The sequence below is a fragment of the Chlamydomonas reinhardtii genome, chromosome 13, assembly GCF_000002595.2.
Source record: "Chlamydomonas reinhardtii strain CC-503 cw92 mt+ chromosome 13, whole genome shotgun sequence".
Classification (NCBI taxonomy): Eukaryota; Viridiplantae; Chlorophyta; class Chlorophyceae; order Chlamydomonadales; family Chlamydomonadaceae; genus Chlamydomonas; species Chlamydomonas reinhardtii.
The window spans coordinates 1,718,812-1,740,685 of record NC_057016.1 but is presented as its reverse complement, the minus strand read 5'-3'; the positions used below and the strand labels follow the sequence as shown (position 1 = coordinate 1,740,685).

The 21,874-nt window shown below is 64.8% G+C and overlaps 2 protein-coding genes across 2 annotated transcripts; one reads left to right on the top strand and one right to left on the bottom strand.

Moving 5' to 3' along the window:
- The first annotated feature begins 81 nt into the window (after positions 1-81).
- On the top strand, positions 82-4,555 carry CHLRE_13g574500v5 (uncharacterized protein). Its single transcript, XM_043069427.1, has 10 exons — positions 82-404; positions 658-759; positions 1,423-1,502; positions 1,786-1,887; positions 2,234-2,276; positions 2,624-2,690; positions 2,909-3,000; positions 3,205-3,261; positions 3,430-3,468; positions 4,020-4,555. Exons 1-10 carry the CDS (start codon positions 210-212, stop codon positions 4,137-4,139), a joined length of 897 nt encoding a protein of 298 aa, XP_042917402.1. The 5' UTR covers positions 82-209; the 3' UTR covers positions 4,140-4,555.
- Positions 4,556-7,812: 3,257 nt separating this feature from the next.
- On the bottom strand, positions 7,813-21,861 carry CHLRE_13g574400v5 (uncharacterized protein). The gene is made up of 12 exons (XM_001693462.2): positions 21,546-21,861; positions 16,648-21,265; positions 16,421-16,495; positions 14,836-16,273; positions 14,546-14,679; positions 10,954-14,425; positions 10,634-10,765; positions 10,226-10,426; positions 10,049-10,074; positions 9,914-9,946; positions 9,675-9,759; positions 7,813-9,528 (listed from the first exon to the last, which is right to left on the bottom strand). The coding sequence occupies exons 2-12, from the start codon at positions 21,226-21,228 to the stop codon at positions 9,362-9,364; spliced, it is 10,344 nt and encodes a 3,447-aa protein (XP_001693514.2). The 5' UTR covers positions 21,229-21,265; positions 21,546-21,861; the 3' UTR covers positions 7,813-9,361.
- Between the last annotated feature and the right edge of the window lie 13 nt (positions 21,862-21,874).

Genomic DNA, 21,874 nt, shown 5'->3' with positions numbered 1-21,874 from the left:
GTGCGGAGTCGCGATCGAAGGAGCGCGCTCGGATGCAGCCCGCTCGAGAAAGAAAGCCAAGCACCCTGCTGGGCTTCGTCCGACCGCCGCCTACCACCGCTTTATTAACAGCCTCCTGCACAGCAGCTCCTACAAAGGGAAGCACCAGGTTCAGGCGCCGCAGCCCAGTACCGTTGACCTTTCCTCACTTTCCCTCAACCGGAGAAACGATGCTTCTCAGCACCAGTTGCGCAGTCTCAGCCGTCAGCAGCCGCCTAGACAGCGGCCGCGCCGGCCGGTGGCCGCGCGCGGCTGCCGCAGCCCCCTCCGCCACTGGAGTGCGACGCGGCGTGTTGCAGACCCGCCGCGCGCTTTCTGACAGCGAGGGACGCGAGCCGGCACGAGAGGATCCCGTAATTGCCCGAGTAAGTTGCAATGCCGAGCTCGACTTGACGCTGCCTTGAACCCTGTTCGCTCTTTTTCCCTTGGCACGGCTCCGCCCCCGCCTCGCGCATCACCGCCCCACCTTACTCTGCGCCCCTGAACCTGCCTTCTGTCCCCCGCCCCATGCATCCTCGCCTGTCACCTGCCCCACACCCTCGTGTCGCTGAGCGTGTCTCGATGTGCTGACTGGGAATAACCAAGCCGCCCATGTACCCGGCTCCACCCCACCCCCAGGCTCGGGAGCAGGTTCAGTCGGGCCTGGTGTTCCAGCCCATGGGCGAGGTGCAGCCGCTGGTGGCCGCCATGGACCAGCAGCTCATGGACCCCAAGGCCGAGGTGGGGGAGGGCGAGGAGGGGAGGGCGAGGAGGGGAGGGCGAGGAGGGGAGGGCGAGGAGGGGAGGGCGAGGAGGGGAGGGGGAGGAGGGGGAGGGGAGGGGGGGAGGGAGGGGGGGAGGAGGGGAGGGGGAGGGGGAGGAGGGGAGGGGAGGAGGGGAGGGGGGCGGGTGGGGAGGAGGGGAGGGGAGGAGGGGAGGGGGGCGGGTGCGGGTGGGGAGGAGGGGAGGGGAGGAGGGGAGGGGGGCGGGTGGGGAGGGGGAGGAGGGGAGGGGGGGAGGGAGGGGAGTGGGGCGGGGAGAGGGAAGAAAGGGGAATCCAGTAGGTTATGCCCGAGCCCAATGCGTAGGTCCCAGGGGTCGGCGGGGAAAGGGAGGGGAGGGAAGCAAGGGAAGGGGAGGAGACGCCAGGGAAGGGGAGGAGACGCCAGGGAAGGGGAGGGGAGGGGTTGTCGATACCAGCCCAAACTAAGACCGAACCCAATTGTAAAGAAGGGGACGGGAGGCAAGGGAGGGAGGGAGGAAAAGGGAGGGAGGCTGGGGCGCGAGTGCGGGCGCCGCGCTAGTGCTGGTCCAGCGCTGGCTACGCCGGCTGTGCCGCCGGCTACCGTGCCGACACTACTGCGCCCCCTGCTGCCTACCCTTTCACGCCTCCCCTCCCTGCAGCCCGGCCTGGCCGCCACCTACTCCCTGGCCCGCAGCAACTATTCGCCTGACCTGGAGTCCGGCATCAACGAGCAAATCAAGTAAGTTGACAGTTGACTGCTAGCTGCCCTGCTGGCTCTGTTGGTGGGTGGGCGTACGTCCTTGCCTGTGCTGGGCGTGTAGACACTGCGGCTTCGAACATTTGGTTGTCATACCGGTACAGGCACATTACCACATCTAGCCTCCTTCGCCTGTAAGCTGACTTCCCCGCCCTTCGTGCCTCGTATCCCTTGCCTGTCGCCCACCTCTCACCATCATCACTGCGCACCACGCACCAAACACACCACCGCCACCTCTTACCTGCCACCACCACCAACCCCACAGCATCGAGCTCAACATGTCGTACGTGTACACCAGCATGTACAACTTCTTCGCGCGGGACGACGTGGGGCTGCCAGGCTTTGCAGCCTACTTCCGTCACAACAGGTATGTAGGCGTGTACGTGCCGTATGTGTATGTGTGTGCGTGTGCGTGTGATGTGTGATGTGTGTCGTTTGTGTGCTTGTGCGTGTCTCGTTTGCGTGCCGTGGGTGCCGTGGGTGTGTACCGTGCGTGTGTGCGTGTGTCTTTTACCGGTGTGTGTGTGTGTGTGTGTGTGTGTGTGTGTGTGTGTGTGTGTGTGTGTGTGTGTGTGTGTGTGTGTGTGTGTGTGTGTGTGTGTGTGTGTGTGTGTGTGTGTGTGTGTGTGTGCGCCCTGCTGGCTGCTGCATTTCGGTCTGATCTGATCTGATCTGATCCGGCTGCTGCTGCTGCGCGGTCATAACACACGCAGTGACGATGAGCGGGAGCACGCGCACCTGCTCATGAACTACCAGGTAGGAGATGTGCGTGGGAGTGACTGGGTCTTGGTGCAGCTTTGGGCAGAGCGAGGTTACTGCTGGTCGCGACGGATAGCCATGTGGATGATACCATCAGGGACTGCGCGGGAAGGGTGTGTAAAGTAGCCGGTGGGGAGCCGAATGTTACCCACGCTTAGGTTGCAGCGTTGGTTGGGGACTGGGGGTTTGCAAGTTATGCATATGTGTATGCGTGGCCGTAGACCAGCAGCGAGGTCAGTTCCTTTGCCCGGTGTATGCTCGTGGGTGCATGTGGTGCATCGCCTTTCTTTTCCTTGTTTCCCCGGGCGCACCGCCGCACACGTCATGTCGTCCCACCTTTACAGACCCAGCGCGGCGGCCGTGTGCGACTGCTGGCCCTGGCGCCGCCGGAGACCGAGTTCTGGCACGCAGGTCAGATTTGCATGGCTGATATAGAGCTAGCTGGCTGAAGTGAAGCACGCACCAAGCAGCATTGCGCGTGGTGGCCATGCGGCTTAGTTATAATTACCGTAGCGCTGCAGGATTCCGTGGCACCATTCAATCACTTATTACTCCCTGCCCTCCTCCCCTACTCGGCTGTCTGCCGCCGCCGTCTGTCTGCCGCCGGCATCACACACACGCACCCACAGAGAAGGGCGACGCGCTGCACGCCACGGAGCTGGCCCTGAGCCTGGAGAAACTCAACTTTCAGAAGCTGCGTGACCTGCACACCGTGGCGCAGGTGCGAGTGCGGGCATTAGGCGCCAGCTCGCGTTAGGTTTGCTGGCGGTCCACAGAGGGCATGCAAAGCCCAGTCAGCTTCATGCATGGCCAATTCCTTCTCCGATCTGAGTATTCAATTGTATGTGTTGGTGCCCCGTGCCTGGACGAACGACTACGATACCACTACCGTATCCTGTATCCCTTGCCGTGATGCTCTTGACAGACCGTGGGCGACGCCGACGCCACCCACTTCATTGAGGACTACCTGCTTCACGAGCAGGTGAGCGGGGATGGGTGGGGGCGTGGCCTAGTGCAACCCAGGGCCCACAGGGCGTGGCATGTGTAGCCTGTGCACCTGTCAGCGCAAGTCCGGATGCGAACTTCCCGCCAGTATGGACCCAGTCGTCCCATCCCAACCCCAACCCCAACCCCGCCACCCCACACACAGTCCAAGGACGTCAAGGAGGCGGCGGTGCTGGTCAGCCAGGTGAGCTAGCTGCTGGCGGCGCCCGCCCGGCTGTGCTGTTTGCGCACATCCTCTATCCTGAAACTCCCTAGGCACATGCACCATTACTCTCGTATACACAGGCATGTGCACCAGCTTCGCCAGCGTGCACAACATGGTGTTTGCGTGCCAGCGATCCAGGGCTCCTATCTTAATGTCTACAGGCATTAATTGGCCATTTTGGCTGTTTCCTAGACGTTCCTGCCGGGGGCTAGTGTCTGGGGCGAGACTTTGTTGGCCCGGGTTTGGGGCGGGTTTTGTCCGAATTATTCCTATGGAGAAGCCCCCAAACCGCCAGCATGTGCCCAGACAAAGACGGCGGCCATCCGGCCGTTTTTGTCTGGAGCTAGACATTACCCCACAAACAAGATACGACCCCTGCAGCGATCCCTGCACCTGTCAATCCCTGCCATGCACGCACCAGCATGGCCGGCGGCCATACACTGCATGCTGGCGAACAGCTGCCATCTCAGGAGCACACCACATACACACGCACGCCACGATGCCAAACCCCCCACGCTGAATTCAAACAGGTCCGCCGCGCCGGCCGCGGCCACGGCGTTTTCCACGTGGACACGCTGCTGGCCCAGGAGTACGGCGACAAGGGCGCAGGCGGCCTGGATGGCAACGGCGCTGGCCCGCTGGCTGGCTGAGGATAAAACGACGCAGCGGTAACAGACTTGGTACAACCTGTTGAGTGCTGACAAGAGGAAGCTTCGTATAGGCCGTGACGAGTAGCGGTTAGGGCTTTGGCTGTTGGAAACGTTTAAGTATTATTTGAATGGGTAGGGGTTTTGCTTGGGTTGCAAGATGGCATCGCACTACTACAGCATGTGGTCTGCGGCTTTGTTGGCATTGTGCCCTGTGACAGTTGTGGAGGCTGTGGGTTGGCTCGCTCGTTGACTGCGGCGCTTGACCATTGCACTCGTTGCTTGCACGTGGGCAGCTGCAGGGGACATGCAGGGGACGAGGGGTTGCACTTGGGAATGGTGGGATCAAAGTTGGACCCGGGCAGTACTTATTGGCCCTCTGCTGCGAGCTTGCACTAGCTCTGTAACGGCATCACCACGGACGGGGTGGCCTGCAGCGTGGCGCGAGAAGCGCACAACAAGCCGCTGGCCAACTTGAAGCCGGCGACCGCGCCCGCCGATGCGGAGGAGCTGTGCACCCTGGAGAAGATGAAGGCCACGCAGATCATCGGTGTGGACCCGTGCGGGGGAGGGAATTGGTTCATGGCAGCACGGTCTCCGCTGTACCAGCCAGGGCCCTGGGCTTGGGAGGGTGTCAGGGAGGGTGTCAGCCCTGCCCAGCGCTTCCTGCTCGAGCTGCACGACAAGCAGCTGGATGAGGAGTTGTTCCCTGGGCAGCTGCCGCCGGAGCCGCGTCGCAGGCGCAAGGGGGGCGGGCGCAAGGGGGGCCACCGCCGGAAGCAATCGAAGCACTGGCAGCCGCGAGCCAGGACAGCGCGGCGGCGGCGCCAGAAGCGGGGCCGATTCCACATGAGTATGGGCCACTGGCGGCACATGTCAGGCCTGGAACGACTCCAGCCAAACCGCCCACAGCTTGCGCCAGCCCTGCAGGCGTACGTCGGCGGCATCCCCACGGCGGCGACCGCGTCGGCGGCCCGGTTTGAAGAGCGCCTGCGCTACCTCTTCGCCAGTGGGGCGGCAGGACAGGCGGCGGGGCAGGAGGCGGGGCAGGCGGCGGGGCAGGCGGCGGGGCAGGCGGCGGGGCAGGCGGCGGGGCAGGCGGCGGGGCAGGCGGCGGGGCAGGCGGCGGGGCAGGCGGAGGCGGCGGGGCCGGCAGAGGCGGAGCCCCGGGGCGCGGTGCACGTGCTGTGGCACTACCACTTCTCCGCCTTCCGCCGAAAGCGCTGGGCTGCGTTCATCCAGCGCGACCGCGCGCTCCACCGCGTCGCCAAGCAGCTCACGGGCGGCAGGCCCAAGGAGGAGGTGGTGGTGGGGTGGGGTTCGTGGGCCTTCCAGGGAGGGAAGGGCGGCTCCCCCATCTCCGTCAGGGGCGGGCGCGCGCCGACGGGGCGGCTCATCAAGCTGCTCCGTGAGCGCTACGCCAAGCATGTGTTCATCTTCGATGAATACAAGACCTCCAAGGTGGGTGGGTTGAGTGGGATTGCAATTGCTGGTGGGTGGGTTTATGCCTGGTGGCTGGGTGGGCGGGTTGAGTGGGATTGTAATTGCTGGTGGGTGGGTTGAGTGGGATTGCAAGGTGGGTGGGTTGTGGGATTGCAAGGTGGGTGGGTTGAGTGGGATCGCAAGGTGGGTGGGTTGAGTGGGATTGCAATTGCTGGTGGATGGGTGGGCCGCTGGGTTTATGCCTGGCTTTAGCGGAAGCCCTTGTGTGGCCCCCCTCCCTCCCACCCTCCCGACCATGCAGACCTGCTACAACTGCGGGTGTCAGGAGATGGCCATCAAGCGGCTTGGGGGGCTGAAAGAGGGGCAGCGGCCCTGGTCGGTCAAATAAAGTCTGCAACGACTGCTTGACGACCTGGGTGAGGACCGTGCATGTGCGGGGACGGCTGGGCACTGGGGACGGATTGATTGACAGGTTGACGATTGGGACAGCTCATGTGCGCTCTCTTCTTCCTCCCCGTTCCCCATCCCCAGAACCGCGACGTCTCCGCCGCCAAGCAACGTGATCCGTGTGCTCCTCCCGCTGAAGCTGATGGGCTTCGAGCGGCCGACCAAGCTGCAGCGGCCGCCATGGCCGCCGGCGGCGGCGGGGCCGGGCTGAGAGCCTGAACGGCGCTAGCAGGGCGTGGGGCTGAGGGTGCACGTGTCGATTGGCGGCGAGTGACGTGACTAGTTTGTTAGCTGCGGGTTAGCACGGACTGTGCACCCCACCCAACCGGCCACGTCCGGATTTGCGGGGATGCCAAAGGCCCCCAACATAGAGGCGTGTGCTTAGTAGGCGCCCGCGTCAAGGTGGCTGGGTTGATAACGACCCGGGAGGGGAGGGCTCAGCCCTTTTCCTGCCTCCCTAAGGCAGCCACCTCCTTGTTCTTGGCTTGAGGATGACAGCACGGCGTCGCCCGAGAAGCGGCGCTGGCGCGCAGGTTGAGGCCGGCCGGTGTCTAGTTAGGGTCTTTGGTGGCGAGCATAGTACAGGACAGTATATGGTAGGCCGCACGCAGCAGTGAGGAGTGTTAGGACTAGAGGATTTCCTGCTGTGTGGTTGATTGCTGGCTGTACTGTTGCTTGACAGCGGGACGTGGCTGGACACGTTACGGCGGGCCGTGCCTGTACGAACCGACCCAGGCTATGTCCGGGAGATAAGGTAGACGCTTGCGGCCTCAGACTGGAGACGTGGCGTACTGGCGTGGGCTCAGCCCACTTTTTGGGCTGAGCCCCCCCATCCTTCTTGCTAGATGCGATAGCGGCATTACCTCCTCGTTCCCCACGCGCCGCCTTAGAACGGCCCGTCTCCCTGGCGTGCTTCGCCCCAACTGCCTTTGCAGGCGTCCTGCGCCCCTCCCGCCCGACTGGCCTTCGTGCCAACCTCCCGACTGGCCTTCGCCCCCAACCTCCCGACTGTCCTTCGCCCCCACGCTTCTCAAAACCAGGGGGGGGCGAAGCCCCCCAGGAACACCCCTGTCCGTGCGTGCGTGCGTGGCTGCGTGGTGTCGGCAAAACATAGCATACTGGCGCAAACCGCGACTGCTGCGTATTAGTATTTGTTAATGCCTATTGCATGTAAATAGGTGGCAGGGAAAATTCGGGCGGAGCGAGAAGTGCCTTCGCGCGTCCATGGACAATTGACTTTCGCGAGGTCGCGAGGAAAGCATCCGGTGCCCGCTGATATGCAGTCTCTAAGGCAAACTATGTTGGCGGCAAGCAAAGCGGGGAAGTATATCGAAAATTTTGAGCGACTTGCCGAGCCATGCCTGCCTACGCGCCAGGATGCCGAGAAGCCCCGAGGTCGCCCCCGCCCCGCGCCTAGCCCTTTGAGCGTGGGGCGCCGGGGAGGTGTTGATTATGGCAGGAGGCGAAAGAAATGCTTGGGGTGTTTGGGAACGGGACAAGGCACGCATGCGTGGCGCGGGAAATCCCGCACGACCCCAACCCGAGTGTCCCTAGCCGATGCGCCTGCGCGTCGTAGCGGTATGGAGGCTCTGACGGGGCGTTACACGCCTATTAGCTCCCAAGCGTACGGGGGCTCAGCCCATTTTCCAGCTGTACAAAGCTGACACCCCTTGTCCCATGCGAGGGAAGATATCTTGTCTTGGCTTGTTGCCCGCTGTGCTTTGAGCTTGACAGGTTCAGGTTGAGCTTGACAGGTTCAGGGGGACACGGCTCGACGCAGGGTTCGCGGTGCGTGTACAAACCGACCCCCGCTATGTCCGGGAGATGAAGGTAGTTCTGGAACCGTCGGCTCAGACACGCACCAACGTGGCGTGGCGGCACGCCCCACTTTTCCCTTGAAAGGGATAGCCAACTTTGCTTGTCAAGTGGAGTCTCGGACTAAGGATTCAACATCAAATGAGTCCCCGCCCATTCAAGAACGTGAGCCAGCTCCACTGCACGCCACACCAAAAATTATTAGGCTCCTTCACTCCCTCTCTCATTTTGTTAGGAATTTAGGATAAAAGGCACACAAATTGCCCAGCACTACTCGTGCCAGAGAGAGGGAACTGGATAAAGAATAAAATCCGCCCGGCACAACCATGCGCCCATACTTATTATGCACGACCCCATGTGAGTTGCATTGGCCAAAGGCCCCCCTCCGCTTGGTGTCTCCCGATAGATGCCGCCATGGGGAACACGTCTCCCTCACGTTGACAAATTATAATATGCGGTTTTAAATACAACCAGGGTGTCAGCCGCACGTCCGGAACCAAGAATCACACTCCCCCGCCGCGTGCAGGCACGCGATTGCGTCTCCCACATTGTTGCCAAGCACCGATATCGCGCAGCCCCGCTGCTTGCACGCCGTGCGTTCACATAGAGATGCACAGCCATAGGGCCATCACATTTGGTTTGCTTCTCTGCAAGTCAAATGGGTCTTCGCTGCATTGCACAAAGCCGCCATTCTCACAGCTGTAATTCAACTTCCCTCGTAATCCATCTTCCCCGTACTCTGCCTCATAGGCTGAGTCCTCCAGCAGCGTACTCAATCCCCACCACCAACTACCGCTAAACGACAAGGCAAACGGCATTGTATCTACAGTAAACGGCCGACCTCAAGCCCTGGTATGTACTTCTGTTGGAGCTTCCTGCGCTCACGTATGTAACCACGCCTGTAATCAAGCTCGTGACGACACAACCCGCAAGTCACGCTGGCATTGTGTATGTACACTTTAACCCATGATGGGATTCGCATCAGCAATGTGCGGTCGCGAAACCGCCTGATCTGTGCGTGCGGTAATCTTGCGAGGCTGTATGCATGTGTGAGACAGACGGTACCCATCCACCACTATTGTGAGACCATGTTGATGACAGCAGGACCACATCACCAGAAACGTGCAACCGATTCATCGAGACCCTCGAGCGCCCAGAGCCGTAACATACTCGCAGGCGGGGAGTCTGGCTTGCTGTCCGTCCGTAATGGGATACCAAACCTCCTTCTTTGGGCAGAAAAAGTAAGGCAGACACCCGCATTCCAGCGGCCTTCTTGATCAGCAGCGGTCCATGCAATCCCAGCAAGCATGTTTGCTTTTGGCATACCCCACATCATGCTTTTGGGCCAAGAGCTCGCCACATTATGAGTTCTTTGGTCCAACGCCCGCCCGCCCGCCACCAAAGCCGTGGCTCACACGTAATACAATGGTTGGGACAATCAGAAGCGATCTCGTGAGCCAGCCATACTACTGGGCCTGGCGTTGTAGAGACCTAACCAACTTCAAGCAAGGCAGCATCCCTTAGGCTGGCGGTCCAGCTTCGCCGGACTCCGAGGGTGGCGCCGGCGCCCCATCTTCCGCATGCTGCTGGTGGTATGGCGCCGCCGCCTCTCCCTGAGGCCTTGCAGCCTCCGCAGCTGCTGCCACCTCTAGCTCTTCGACGTTGAGGATGTACGTCTTCATCAGCCCTGCCGGCGATTGAATTAAGATCCAGCCAGGGGGCGTGGAGAGGGTCAGTGTTTGTTATGCACCCTTGCATGCACTTCTGTTTTGAACATGTGCATGTGGCGAGCTCCGCCTCACATACGGAACGAGCAGTCTGAAGTGTCCTTACCTTTGCCCTTGACCTCAACCTCGCCACGACTGCTCCAGTGCACGCGGGCCACCTCAGGCAAGGCCAGGTACGTGTCTTCGGTAATCTGTGTATGTCATAAGGTACAGCGATCGGGCTGTTTAGCACCCACTTGCCGTGACAGCAGCGCGCTTGAGATGATGTAGACGAGACTGGCATTTTCGTTTCCGCAATGCATTGGTGGCTTGCCAGGCGGCGATGCGCAATGCGCTCTCGCTTACCTGAATGGTCCCGGGCACGCCTGTTGACTCCATCTGCAGGGCGAGACCAACACGGGATACAGGGAGTTAGTAACTCAACGGGCCAGGTACGCTACGTTTGTACAATTTTAAACATGTGGTTCTGCAAGGACTCACCCGGCTGGCAGTGTTCACCGTGTCACCTGCAGGGATGTAGCGCAGCACACAGTCACACACACAGCGTCGATTCTGTTGTTCAACAGAGCTTCAAATATTCGAATGTTTTCCCCAGCTCTCTAGGGAACCCCAAGAAGCCACAGCTGCAGCGTAGCACGGCAGCGGTGTGAGCCTCACCGAAGAGACAGTAGCGGGCGCGGCAGGACCCCACGATGCCGGAGCACACGGGGCCGCTGTTGATGCCGACGCGGATGCGTAGTGGCTGTCCGGTGCTCGGGTCCCGCACGCAGGCGGCGGCACGGATCATGCCCACACCAAACGCCACCAGGTCAGACGCGTGGCTGGGCGTCTCATGCAGCAGCCCCGTGGCCGCCATGTCTGCAAAGCGCAAATGCAAGTTGCAATGTGACGACCTATTGGTTAGAGGCTTATTGCGGATTAGCGGTATGCGCGTGCACGCGCGCTCAACTCTTCACTCATGCCAGCCAAGCCACCGCGCCGTTGACGGTGACAACCGACGCAGCTGCCAACCGGTCCCGCCGACCCAACATGCGACAGCATGGGCACCGCTGCCCCGTCACTCACATGCGTCGCCGATGGTCTCCACCTTGTACACCGCCAGGGGTCCCAGCATTTCGTCATAGCGGCTGAAGAGGCTGTGCAGCATGGCCATGACCTGCTCCGGATCTAGCGCACGAGCCAGCGTGGTGTAGCCCACTGCGCGTGTAGCCGGGGCGGTGGTGGCGGGCGGCGGGTTTAGATTTCAACCTTCGAAAGGGATACGCGCCCAAGCTCAGCGAGCTGGTCTCTATTGTGATTCCAAGCAACAGCGTGCTGCACTCTCACCACCCATGAAATCCACACACAATCTACAGGCCCATGACCTGAAATAATACGGTACTCACCAATGTCGGCAAACAGCACGGACACCGCCGAGTGCCACTGCTTGTACGGCACCTCGAAGGTCGCAGCAGCGTTGCCAGCAGCGGCGCTGCTGGCCATGCCGCTCGCGCTCCCGTACAATGTTGTAGACCCCGGCCCGCCTCCACCTGCAGCACCGGCTGTGCTGTGGCCCAAGTGGCCCGCGCCGCTGCCGCGCGGCGAGTCGACTGCACCTGCTGCCGCAGCGGCCACGGATCCGACAGGCAGCAGTGTGCCGCTGCTTCCCGCCACGCCTCCGCTGCCGTGCGCAGAGCCACCGCCGAAGCTGCCGCCAGACTGAGCCATGCTGCGCAGAGCCTCTGTGGCGCTGCGGCGGAGCATGCTGGGCTGGTGGGTGTGGTGCGAGCCGCCGACGCCGACGCCTGCGGAGGCAGTGGCGGCGTTCGCGAGCTGCTGCCATCGGCTTGTGGCGGATGTGCGTCGGTCCAGCTGTGCCGGAGGCGGCGACACCAAGCCAGCGAGGGAGTGGGAGCTGATGGGCGCCGTGGGCGGCTGCAGCAGCAAGCCGCTGTTCTCGCGGTACAGCGTGCCCCCTCCACCGGAAGCAGCTATGGCTGCCAGGGGCGTGTTGCCAACGCCGCTGTAGCTGTGGCTACCGATGCCGGCGGGCAGGTGGATGGAGCGGCGCGCCTGGCGGCGGGCACTGGGCGGCTGCGGCGTGCCCTCCCTGCTACTGCCGCTCTGGAAGCCGCGCTCGCCGGCTGTAGCTGCCAGCGCTGCCACAGCCGCGGTGACGGGGCCGGGGCCGCCGACGGAGGACGCGTGTGGTAGGTAGATGGCACTCATACGGCGGCTGGACGTGGTAACCATGGGCATGGGGCCGAGGGCGAAGCCGAGGCCGAGGCCGCCCGCGGCGGCGCCGTGGTTGACTGGCGCCATGACCTCACCTTGCAGCGCATGCACTGCAGCCATGGCAGCTGAGAGGCCGGCGTTGGTGGAGTGCGCACGAGCGGATGGTGTGCACACCATCGGCCTGCTGCCGCTTGGCGGGCCGCCGGGCACAATCCGAAGTTGTGGCAGGCGGTAGATGTTGGCGGCCGCTGCCTGGGCTGTAGCACTGGCAGCCATGGAGGTGGCCGCAGCAGCCGCAGTAGCCGCGGTGGCGGCCGTAGCAGAAGAAGGCCTGGCCTGGCCGTCGGGACGGCTGGGCGAGTTCGCTCCTGTCCCTGCAGATTCATCGGCTCTGGTGGCAGCTGCCGCGCCCGCATGCACCAGCACCCTCACGCCCGGCGCGCCCAAGGGCGTCGTCTGCACTGCCAGGCTGCTGCGCCGCGAGCACAGGTCCTCGGCACTGACCAGTGCCTCGTCAGTGCAGTCGTCATTGCCGCGAAACACCGCCTCCGCTGCGTCCATTGCCCACTCGGCGTCTCCCGCAAAGTCGCCTGCGCGCAGCTCCGCCTCCGCTGCTGCTACTGCCGCTGCTATTGCCGCAGCCTCATCTGCTTCTGCGCGGGCGCCGCGTGAGGAGCACATGACCTGGCTCATGTGCTCGCCTGCCGTGCCCGAGCTGGAGACGCGGGCGCTGCCAGTGGCGTCGACAGAGCTGCCGCCGCCCGCGAGGTTATGCATGGCACCGGCAACTGCTGCCGCTGCCGCCGCTGCCGCCGGGCCGCTCAGCTGCTGCTGGCTGCCGCTGTTGGAGTCGAAGGGGCCTGCCAACAGTCGCTTGGCCCCGCGCGCGCCGAACAGCCGAGCCACCTCTCCGCTACTGTGCGGCAGGCTGCCACCCGACATATCCACAGTCGGGGGGCTGCTGCAGCGGGCAAACACGCTGGGGCCCACAGCCGTGCCCACATGGGCGGGCACAGCCAGTGGCGCGGCTGAGTGGGGATATTGGGCCTCGCGCTGGGACACGCTGTGATCCTGCCCACCAGCCGCCTGCTCAAGCCGTGGCGCCTGCGGCCTCTCCGCAGCCGCACCCTCCTCGCCAGCCTCGGTGGCCTCCCTGCCCTCGGTCTCCTCCGCTACCGCGCTGATCTCACGGCTTCGCAGCTGCCAGCCCGAGCGACTGGACCGACCAGCCCAGGCCGCGCCAGCCCCCAGCCCGCTCCCCAAGCCTCCGGCGTGCAGGGGCGAGGAGTAAGAGTGCAGCAGCGCCCGGCCGCTGCCGCCACCAGTGCCTGGCGCGGCGGCCTGATGCCGCAATGCGGCTTCCACCTCCAGGGTCGACGTCGCGGATGTTTCTGTGCGCATGGCGGCGTCGGCGCTGGCATCACCTGCCACGGTCGGGGCTGTTCCATCAAGACTGAGGAAGGCCGAGGGCGCGGGCGGCGGCCGGTGGCACGGAGACCGCATGCTCCGCGCCGACGTGCCGCCGTGGCGGAGCATGGGGCCTCGGGTGCCGGCTGACCAAACCCCTGTGCGGCCCTCCCCAGCATGCAAAGCTGACGCCGGCACTGGCGCGCCCTGCGGTGACAGGATTGTAGCCTCCAGGACAGTTGAGACCGAACCGTGCGTGTTGGTGCTGGTGGTGCCGCCCTGCAGCCCGTCAGGCGGCGCAAACGCCGAGCCAGCTGGCGACGGCGGCACGGTACGGGAATGCACGCCTGGCGGCGGCGGCGACCAGAGCGACTGGCCCGCTGCCGCCGCCATTGCACCGGGCACCGAATAGCGGCTGCGCGATGACGCGTTCGGCACCGCCGGCGCGCCGCCGCCGCCAACCATGTTGTGGCCGTGGCTGTGGCCCATACCTGCCACCTGTGTGAAGGAGGGCTTGCTGGTGCGCTGCCCTGCCATTGTGGCTGCCGCAGAGCCGGTTATGGATGGAGCGTAACTGGAGAATTGGGAGAAGGAGGTGCCGCCTGGCAGGGTAGTACCGAGGTAGGAGGAGGAGAGCTGGGAGGCGATGAAGGAAGGGCCGCCACCCAGGGAAGAGCTAGAGGGTATGGTGTGGAGAGGTAGCGAGGGTGTGCTGGGACTGCTGCGCAAGTGCTGCGAGGCGGAGGGCGAAGCCTGCTGCTGCGGCTGCGCCTGCGGCTGGTGGTGGTGGTGCAGCCGCCGACGGCTCGCTGAATCAATGCCAGCCGGCGCCGCGGCTGCATCAGCGCTCGTGGCGCCAGTGGCCTGTTCTTGGGCGTTGCCATCGTACGACTCAGTACCGTGGCCCGCGCTGGCGGCGGCGCCAGCAGGTGCCGCGGCGTGGGATGGCGGCGGGCCGCTTGCAGTGCGCACCAGGGGTCCGTAGGAGCCCAGGCGTGCAAGCACCGGCGACAACACCCCCGCAGCGCCCGGCGCGCCACTCGCACTGGAGCCGCCGCCGGGCGTGCCACCAGCAACAGCGGCCGCGGCTATCCCGCCCACCATGCTGCCAGCGGCCCCGGCGGCTGTGAAGGATGCGGTGGCGTGCAGGGTGCGTTGGAAGCGGCGCTTGAGCAGCTGCAGGGCGTCGTGCGGCATGACGTCGGCCATCAGCATCTCCGACACAGCCAGCTCAGCCTGTTACATGGCATAGGTTGAGATACGGGGCGAGCATTGTAAGTTGACAACAGGCAAAACGACAAGGGACGGGTCAGCTGGTAATGTGGGGCCTCAGCACAGGCTTTTCCGGGGCCGCACCTGCACGTGCTTCAGGTACAGCGCCGCCGCCAGCTCATCGGCGAGGCAGCAGCTCAGCTCCAGCAGCCGCTCGTCAAGCTCCTGACGCTGCAGCGCCTGCGCCTCGCGCTCAGGCGACCACGTCTCCATACCACCTGCACGAGGAGCAACATCAATTCGCAGGCACTTCCTTACACCAGCGCTTCGCCTCACACACCCATGCCGTACAGTTGCAGCGCATTTGGTCATGGCCGTCCTACCAGTGCACCCAGTATCCTTGCCTACCCGCTGCCAGTACCAGCGGGCCTCACCTGTCTCGCCAGCATCGCCGCTGCAGGGCCTGGCCACCACTAGCAGTCCGAAGCTGTGCTCCAGGCAGTGCACGGGCGCCACCATTAGACTGGTAGCCCCGAGGTGCGCCGCCAGCAGCATCACATCGTAGGGCGGCGCCCACTCGTCTCCCACCTCGCCCATCGTCGCCATCCGGCCCGTGCCAACGTCGCCCCCGCCGGCGTCGCTCTCCGCCGGCAGCCCCGCCTCCCGCAGCAACTGCTGTCGTCCAAACGACGCAGCAGCCGCAGCAGCGGCGATGGCCTCGGCCTGGTCCTCGCCCGGAAGCACTGCCACCTCAAGCCCAAGCTCATCCTCCTCCGGCTGTGCGGTGCCCAGCCCAGCTGCCGCCTGGGCCTCGGCGACGCTTCCGCCGCTGTTGAGCGGCCACCGTGCGTCGGTCTCCCCTAGCTGGACCTGCAGCTCCTCCGCCGAAACCGCGGTCTTCAGTATTCCCGAATCCGCCAGCGAACCCTCCTCGTGGAGGTTTACGTGCTCCTGGTGATCAAGGTCCGCGTCTGAGGCCGACGCCCGCCCCACCCGCTGATTTCCACCGGAGTCCGCAGGGTCTTCCGGGACGGGTTCCAGCGGCGCGGCGTGGATGCCGCTGGTGATGAGGTCGCCGGCTGTCACCTCGCTGCGCACAGCCAGCACCGGCAGCGAGGCTGTGACGGCGTCTGTCACGTGCGAGGATGAGGCGGCTGAGGCTGTCCCCAGGTCTGTGGTGTACAAAACGCCAGAAGTCGAGGCCGGAGCAGGCGCAAAGTACGAGGCGCGGGCTGCCATGCCGTCATTTGGCGGCGCAGCTCCGATAGGCAGCGCCGCCCTGGGCGTGTCCGCGTCCTCGTGCTGCGGCAGCAGCTGCCGCCGCGCCGCTGCGAGCACATCCAGCTCCCCTGACTCCACCCCGCCGCCTCCCAAGCCACCTGCCGCCACACCGGCCGCAGCCGTGGCACCTGCGCCGTCACCATCCTCTGCAGCCAGGTCACGTGCCCATGCCGGCGGCCACTGGGCTTGGGGGGTAACGGGAGAGCAGTGGTCGATCTCAGTGAACAGCGCCGCTGCGCGCTCGTCCAGACAGGCAAGCATGGTGGGCAGCTCCTCAAGGTCAAGCAGCCCACCCGCGTCCTGCTCGCCCGCGTCCTGCCGGTCGCCCTCATGCGCATCGCCCTCCTGAGATTCTGTAACGTCAAGTCCGTGGCCAGCGGCACTGCGCCGCGGCGGAGCAGGTGGCTGCAGCAGCCACGGCCGTAGCGCGGCGCAGTGCACCAGCGGAACCAGCACAGCCATCGGAGGCGACGGCTCGGCCGCCGCCGCGGCGGCCGCAGCGGCGGCCGCGGGGTCGGATGGGTCGTGCTCGAGCACCTCGGCCGTCTCACCGGGCAGCGCCATCAGCAGGTAAGCGCCGTAACCGTCGTACTGTTATAATGTTATGCACGACAACAGAGAACAAAGGAGCCGCTTAGCAGAGGGGCACAGCAGGATTCTGGTGGTCATGCAAGCACAGCCCTCGGTCCAGGCGACAATAGGTATCGCATTGCCGCATGGAATGACTTTGCCACCTACCAACTCAGCGACATGGCACGACAGCATCCGGACCACGCCCGCCACATCCGGCGCGGCCAGCATGCGCAGCTTGACCTGCGTCGTATTACAGACCGGAACACTTACAGGCGGTGGAGATTCATTCATAGTTTCAATGCGGCGCAAGCACATGTGCTTGCTCACGGTGCATGCCAGGCCCCCGCTTATGTGACCCAGCCCTTGTGTTCATCACACTACCCTGTCCTTACCTGAGACAGCACCGCCTGCTGCCGCGCCAACCACTGCAGGGCTGCAGTGGGTGTCGGAGCCGCCGCGTACGTGCCCGCCGCCGTGCCACCAACACGTGCGTGCAGCAGCTCCTGCTGGCGCCCCAGGTCTTGCGACAGCCGAGCCAGGCGTTCGAAGGACGCGCGGCCTTTGGTCTTGCCGCTGACATCAGCAGGGGCAGCCAGCAGCGCCGGAAGTGCCACCCTCCGGTTCGCAGCCTCAGTCTCAGTAGCAGATGACATGCGGTGGCGCAGTGTCACGAGCATGGCGCTGCCGAGGGCGGTGATGGCCAGAAAGCTCAGCAGTAAAACCCCTGCCAATGAGGCTTGGCCCAGCAGCGGAGTTGCCGCAAACAGCGCTGGCATCAGCATGGCTGTAGACAGCGCCGCACTGGCCACCCTGTGCACCGAGCCAGTCAGGCCTTCAGCAGGTGAGGCGGCTCCTTTCGGGGGCGCTAGCCAGGAGGCGGCGGTGGTCAGCAACGACACGGCGGCCAGGGCCACAAACACTGCCGGCTGCACGGGAGCGGAAGCACCGCCAGCAGCTGCGGCACCGCTGCCGCCAGAGGCCACGTGCTGTGCCTGGCTGGATCCGAGACGCCTGGGTGTCAGTGGCTGCTGCAGGCACGCAGCTGCAGCCGCAGCCGCCACAGCGAACGCACATGCGGCCTCCAGCAGGGGCTTGACGGCGGGCGCGAGGCCCTCAGCGCGAGTGTGCGCGGAAGGAATGGCCGACGGCTGATAGCCACTGGCAGGCTGCTCCACGAGCGCAGCCTCGACACGAGTTAGCTGGGAGTCCTCTGCGACCACTGGCCTGGCTTGCCCAGCTGATGTGGGCGGTGCTGGCACATGCTCCACGCAGGCCTCCGCGGGAGGCGACCCGAGCGTTGCAAAGGGACTTGTGTCATGCAGACTGACACCCGGCTGCACCGCGCAAGGCTCCTCGGGAGAGCCCGCTGCTGATGAGAGTGCGTTGACTGACGATCCCGTGACAAGCGTGGGCGAGGTTGAGGCCGATGGGCTTGGGCAGCAACTTTGGAAGACATCTGTAGCTGCAACATCACTTGTGCCCAGTCCCAAGTCCCGCTGCTCCTGCGCTACTAGATCAGCAGGAACCACATAGGCAGCAGCTGCAGCCACAGCCGCGGCTGCGCTCTCACTTGGCGGCGGCGCGCGCAATGGGGCTGTGAGGATGGGGCGCAGCGGCTTGGGTGGCGAGGCGCGAAGCAGGAGCAGCCCCTCCACTGCACCAACCGCTGCTGCAGGCGACGACAAGTCGGCCGCGCCCACAAAACGCACGTGCTTATCATCCCTAACGGCGCCCTCTCGCGCCTCCCTGCCTGGAGAGGAAGCAGTCACCTCGGTGTCCTCAGGAAGCTGCTCGCCAGTATCAGCTGGGGGCATTGGAGCTGCGTCAACGCTGTGTGCTGAGTACCGCCGGATGCGTCCACCGCTTATGATCGCCGCAGATGCGGAGATCGGAGGAAGTACGGGCACGCCATAGGGACCTGTGAATGGCGCGGTGCCACCGTGTGCTGAGCCGGATGTGGACGAGCGGCGACGCTGACTGCCGGGGTACAGCGGCGGCGGCAGCGGCGTAGACCCTGCGCTCAGCCCCCCCGCAGCAACCGCGCCGAATGTAGCCAAGTTCAGGACGCCAGCAGCGCTGCTGCTGCTAATTGCTGTGGACTGTGACATGCCGGTTGCCAGGGCTGTGCCTGTGTAGCCACTGGCGCTCCCGGCGGCTGCCGTCAGCGTACGCGAAGAGGGCATCCGGCAAATGGACAGCAGCGGCACACCTGTGGCCGTCGTCACGCCGGTGCTTGGCGCAGTAGGCGCCGCGGAGCCGCCGCCTGCTAGGAGGCTGCTAGCTGACCGCCGCTGAGATGCCGGTTGAGCCATCAATAGCATCGGGTTGCTGGCCGCCGTGCCGGTGCCTGGCCCTGCCAGCACCGCAGCGCCGGCTGATCCGTCGTGGCCGGCGGTGGCAGCGACAAGCGCGCCGCCGCTCGTTACCGCCATCCGGGCTTGGTCTGCAACCGAGGAGGGGCGATACCGAAGCCCGGGGCAGGCGTAGATGGGCGGCGCCTGTGAGCGGCCTGATTGTGAGCGGCCGTAGGCGGAGCTCGTGATTGCTATAGCAGCACTGGCGGTGGCGCCGTCGGCAGTGCACAACAGCGACGGAGCCGCTGCCGCACCGCCGGCGCCGACCATAGCACCAGTGCCTTGCTGCATGGCGCCCGCGGTCAAGGCCCCCGCAACATTGCTGTAGCGAATGGACAGCACCCGGCCGGAGGAGGCGCGACTGAGGCGCCCCGTGGTTGTGGAGGCAAGCTGCCCCAGCCCGTATGCACTTCCGCTGGTGCTGCTGTTGTACGCCGCCGCCTCTGCACGCAGCGCTGCCACCACAGGCTGCGAGGCGCCTGACACGCTGCGACCCGCCCCGATCAGGGCCGCCGCCGCGTCGGCCAGGTTCAGGAGCGCCGCGGTTGCGGAGCCTCCAGCGAACGACGGCGTTCCTGGCTGTGATGCGGAGGCATTGTTGCCGCTTGACGACGACACGCGGCGGGAGCGGGCGCCGGTTGGCGTGGCGCCGCCAGCGGGAGACGCCGCCAGCGGTGTGGAAGGCACGGATGCCTGCCTGCCCGCGTCCTGCAGCGCCGCCCGCCACCTGCTCGCCACTGCCAGACGCAGCGCCCGCCTGTGCATGGTCGCCTGCTGCGTTGTGGCGGCTCCGCTACCCGAGATCAGACCCGTCATGCTACTCCCAGCCGGCGAGCGTGCATCCAGGCAGCCAGCCGCGCTTGCGGCGGCGCTGTGGGAATGGCCCCCATGCACCACGCCGACGACGCCAGTGGCTCCCTGTAGGCCTGCCAACGTGTCGCTGCCATGTGCTCCGCTCCCGGCAGTGGCACCGCTGCTGCCGCGCGCGGTAAGGCTGCTAATGGAGCGGCGCCCCGGATGGTGGCCCACAACAATGCTGGACTTGTGACGGACAAGACCCGACGCGTACACGTCCTCATCCTCCGCACCCTCCGCTGCCCCGAATGACCGTCCTGCCGCACCACTACCGATTCCGGCATCCTCCTCGTCATTGCTGTCGCTGTCTGCGCCGTCGCCGGCGACGCCGAAGATGGCTCGGATGTCGTCAATTGAGTCAACAACTGCAACACCGCCGGCGTGGCGTGGCCCGCTCATGTGGCCGTCTGCGGCAGCACCAGTCACTGAGGCACCGGCTACCGGCAGCGGCAAGTTGACCCTATCCCGTCCGGCGCTGTCGCGGGCAAAGTTGAGCGCACCCGGGCCGGAGGCTGCGACGGCTGCACGTCCCCGAGGCGAGGAACCAGTGCCAGCTTCAGCTCGGGCTGCAGCCACCGATGCAGCAGCGGCGGCGCTCCTGGTTGCCGCCAAAGCGGCAGCGGCGGCAGCCGTGGCAGCGACGTTCATCTGCTGCGCGGCGGCGCTATTGAGCGCTGCCAGCGATGATGCATGCCCCGGGTGGCCATGGTGGCCGTGATGCCGCGCCTGCGGTGGCGCGCGGTGCTGCGACTCCCCCGCCGCTGGCCGAGAATGGTTGGAGCGAGTCAAGCCTGCAGCCGCCGGACCAACAGAGGCCCCGGTACTCCCCTCTGCTGTTTGCCCGGAGCCTCCCTCTTCCTGCTCCTCCTCAGCGTAAAAGGCCTCGTACTGCGATAGCATGGAACGGCGCAGTTCGTTGTCAAACATCGGATTGCCCTTCGCCACTCCCGCCCTGGGGCTGCCGCGCGCCTCGGCCCCCGTCCCCGCAGGGCGGCCTGCAGTGGACGCAGCCCCTGTCGGCCCCTGGGCTGTGGTGGCCGGAACCAGAGGGGCGCCGCCAGGACGGCTTGTGGCGGCCAGCCGCAGCCCCGCTGCATGATGGGGAGCCTGTGGCCCCGGTTCCGTGCCGCTAAGCCCTGTGCCCTGGGCGGGGGCGCCAGTGCGGCCGCTGCTGCTGGTGCTGCTGGGCGTGGGACCAGATGCGGATGGTTGGCTGCGTTCGCCTGATGGCTGCGCCACGGCGCTGTGGCGGGGGTCAGAGTGCTGCGCTCTGACGCGGTCCACAGCGGCATCAGCGGCGATCACATCCCAGGGGCCTGTCGCCACCGGGGGTGCTTGCAAGCCGTAAGAAGTTGCGGCACCAGTCGGCGCCGACCTGGATCCTGCCTGCTCAAAGATTGCATTGGTGGCTGGCGAGCTGTGTCGAGCGACGGCGCTTGGCCCGTGTAGCCGTGGCGTCCCAGATGCAGAGGTGACCGCGGGGACGATCAGCAGCTCCGTAGCTGCTGGTGTTTCTTCGTGGCCCTGCGCCGCTGCTACAGATTGCAGCCCCGAAGCGGCTGCTGCTTGGTCTGCGGTATGTGAACCTGGCAGCACAGCAGCCGCATGCTGGGATGGGAACCGCACTGGTGTGACTGCTGGTGCGGCTGCGGTGTAAACTGCAACCGCCGCGACAGCTCCCGCAGGAGGATCAGGCTCCTCATTTTGCTTTCGTTTGGTTTTCGCCTTGAGCTTCTCCAACAGTCTCTTCAGCCCTCCAGGCATAGCTGCCGGTCCGGAGAGAGGTTGCGCTCGTGAGCACCTGTTGAGGTAGCGCCCGCGTCTCCAAGGTCAGCGAAACTTGAGGCAGCTTTCATGACATGCACACTTAGGACGACAAATGTTGTTGGGATAGCAAACTGGTATTTTCCCACGCTCTAGTGGCTCGGTTTGGCAGCACGCAGTCCCGACGCCCGCCCGGCTGGCGACATGTTACTGTCAGTTGGACTGACAAATTGAGCACGACTCGCTGTAAGTCCACCAAGGGACCCCACTCGACAATTGTGCACAAGCGCATGGCAGAAACTCCCTGCGTCACTGACCCTCAGCCTGTGCAACGAAGGCAGGAGCTTCACGCGCCGTATCTCCAGCGCTGGCTTCGATGGAGCTTCGCCTTCATTGGATAATTTAAGCCTGGAACTCGCTGAGAGTTTACAACGGCGGCGCTGCGGCAGTGGGTCCCCAGCGTTCTGTCCTCCGTGACCTCGAGTACTTTGCGCGTTGTGTTGTAACACGCCTACAGCTGACAGCAAATATCAAGCGATGTGGTATACTGTAAATGCCGACACGATATCGAGTTTGCGTTTTGCAAATACCACAAATTTGCAGTGTTGCAGAGCTTGACCAACGTGCTATAACTCTATGCTATTTG

Bases quoted from the DNA above. Each gene is read 5' to 3' on its own strand.
- CHLRE_13g574500v5 (XM_043069427.1), top strand. From the start codon at position 210: ATGCTTCTCAGCACCAGTTGCGCAGTCTCAGCCGTCAGCAGCCGCCTA. The intron at 2,277-2,623 runs GTAGGAGATGTG...CCACCTTTACAG, and splicing joins ACCTGCTCATGAACTACCAG to ACCCAGCGCGGCGGCCGTGT. The intron at 3,469-4,019 runs GTGAGCTAGCTG...GAATTCAAACAG, and splicing joins CGGCGGTGCTGGTCAGCCAG to GTCCGCCGCGCCGGCCGCGG.
- CHLRE_13g574400v5 (XM_001693462.2), bottom strand. From the start codon at position 21,228: ATGCCTGGAGGGCTGAAGAGACTGTTGGAGAAGCTCAAGGCGAAAACC. The intron at 16,496-16,647 runs GTAAGGACAGGG...AATACGACGCAG, and splicing joins AGCAGGCGGTGCTGTCTCAG to GTCAAGCTGCGCATGCTGGC. The intron at 14,680-14,835 runs GTGAGGCCCGCT...CTCCTCGTGCAG, and splicing joins CGGCGATGCTGGCGAGACAG to GTGGTATGGAGACGTGGTCG.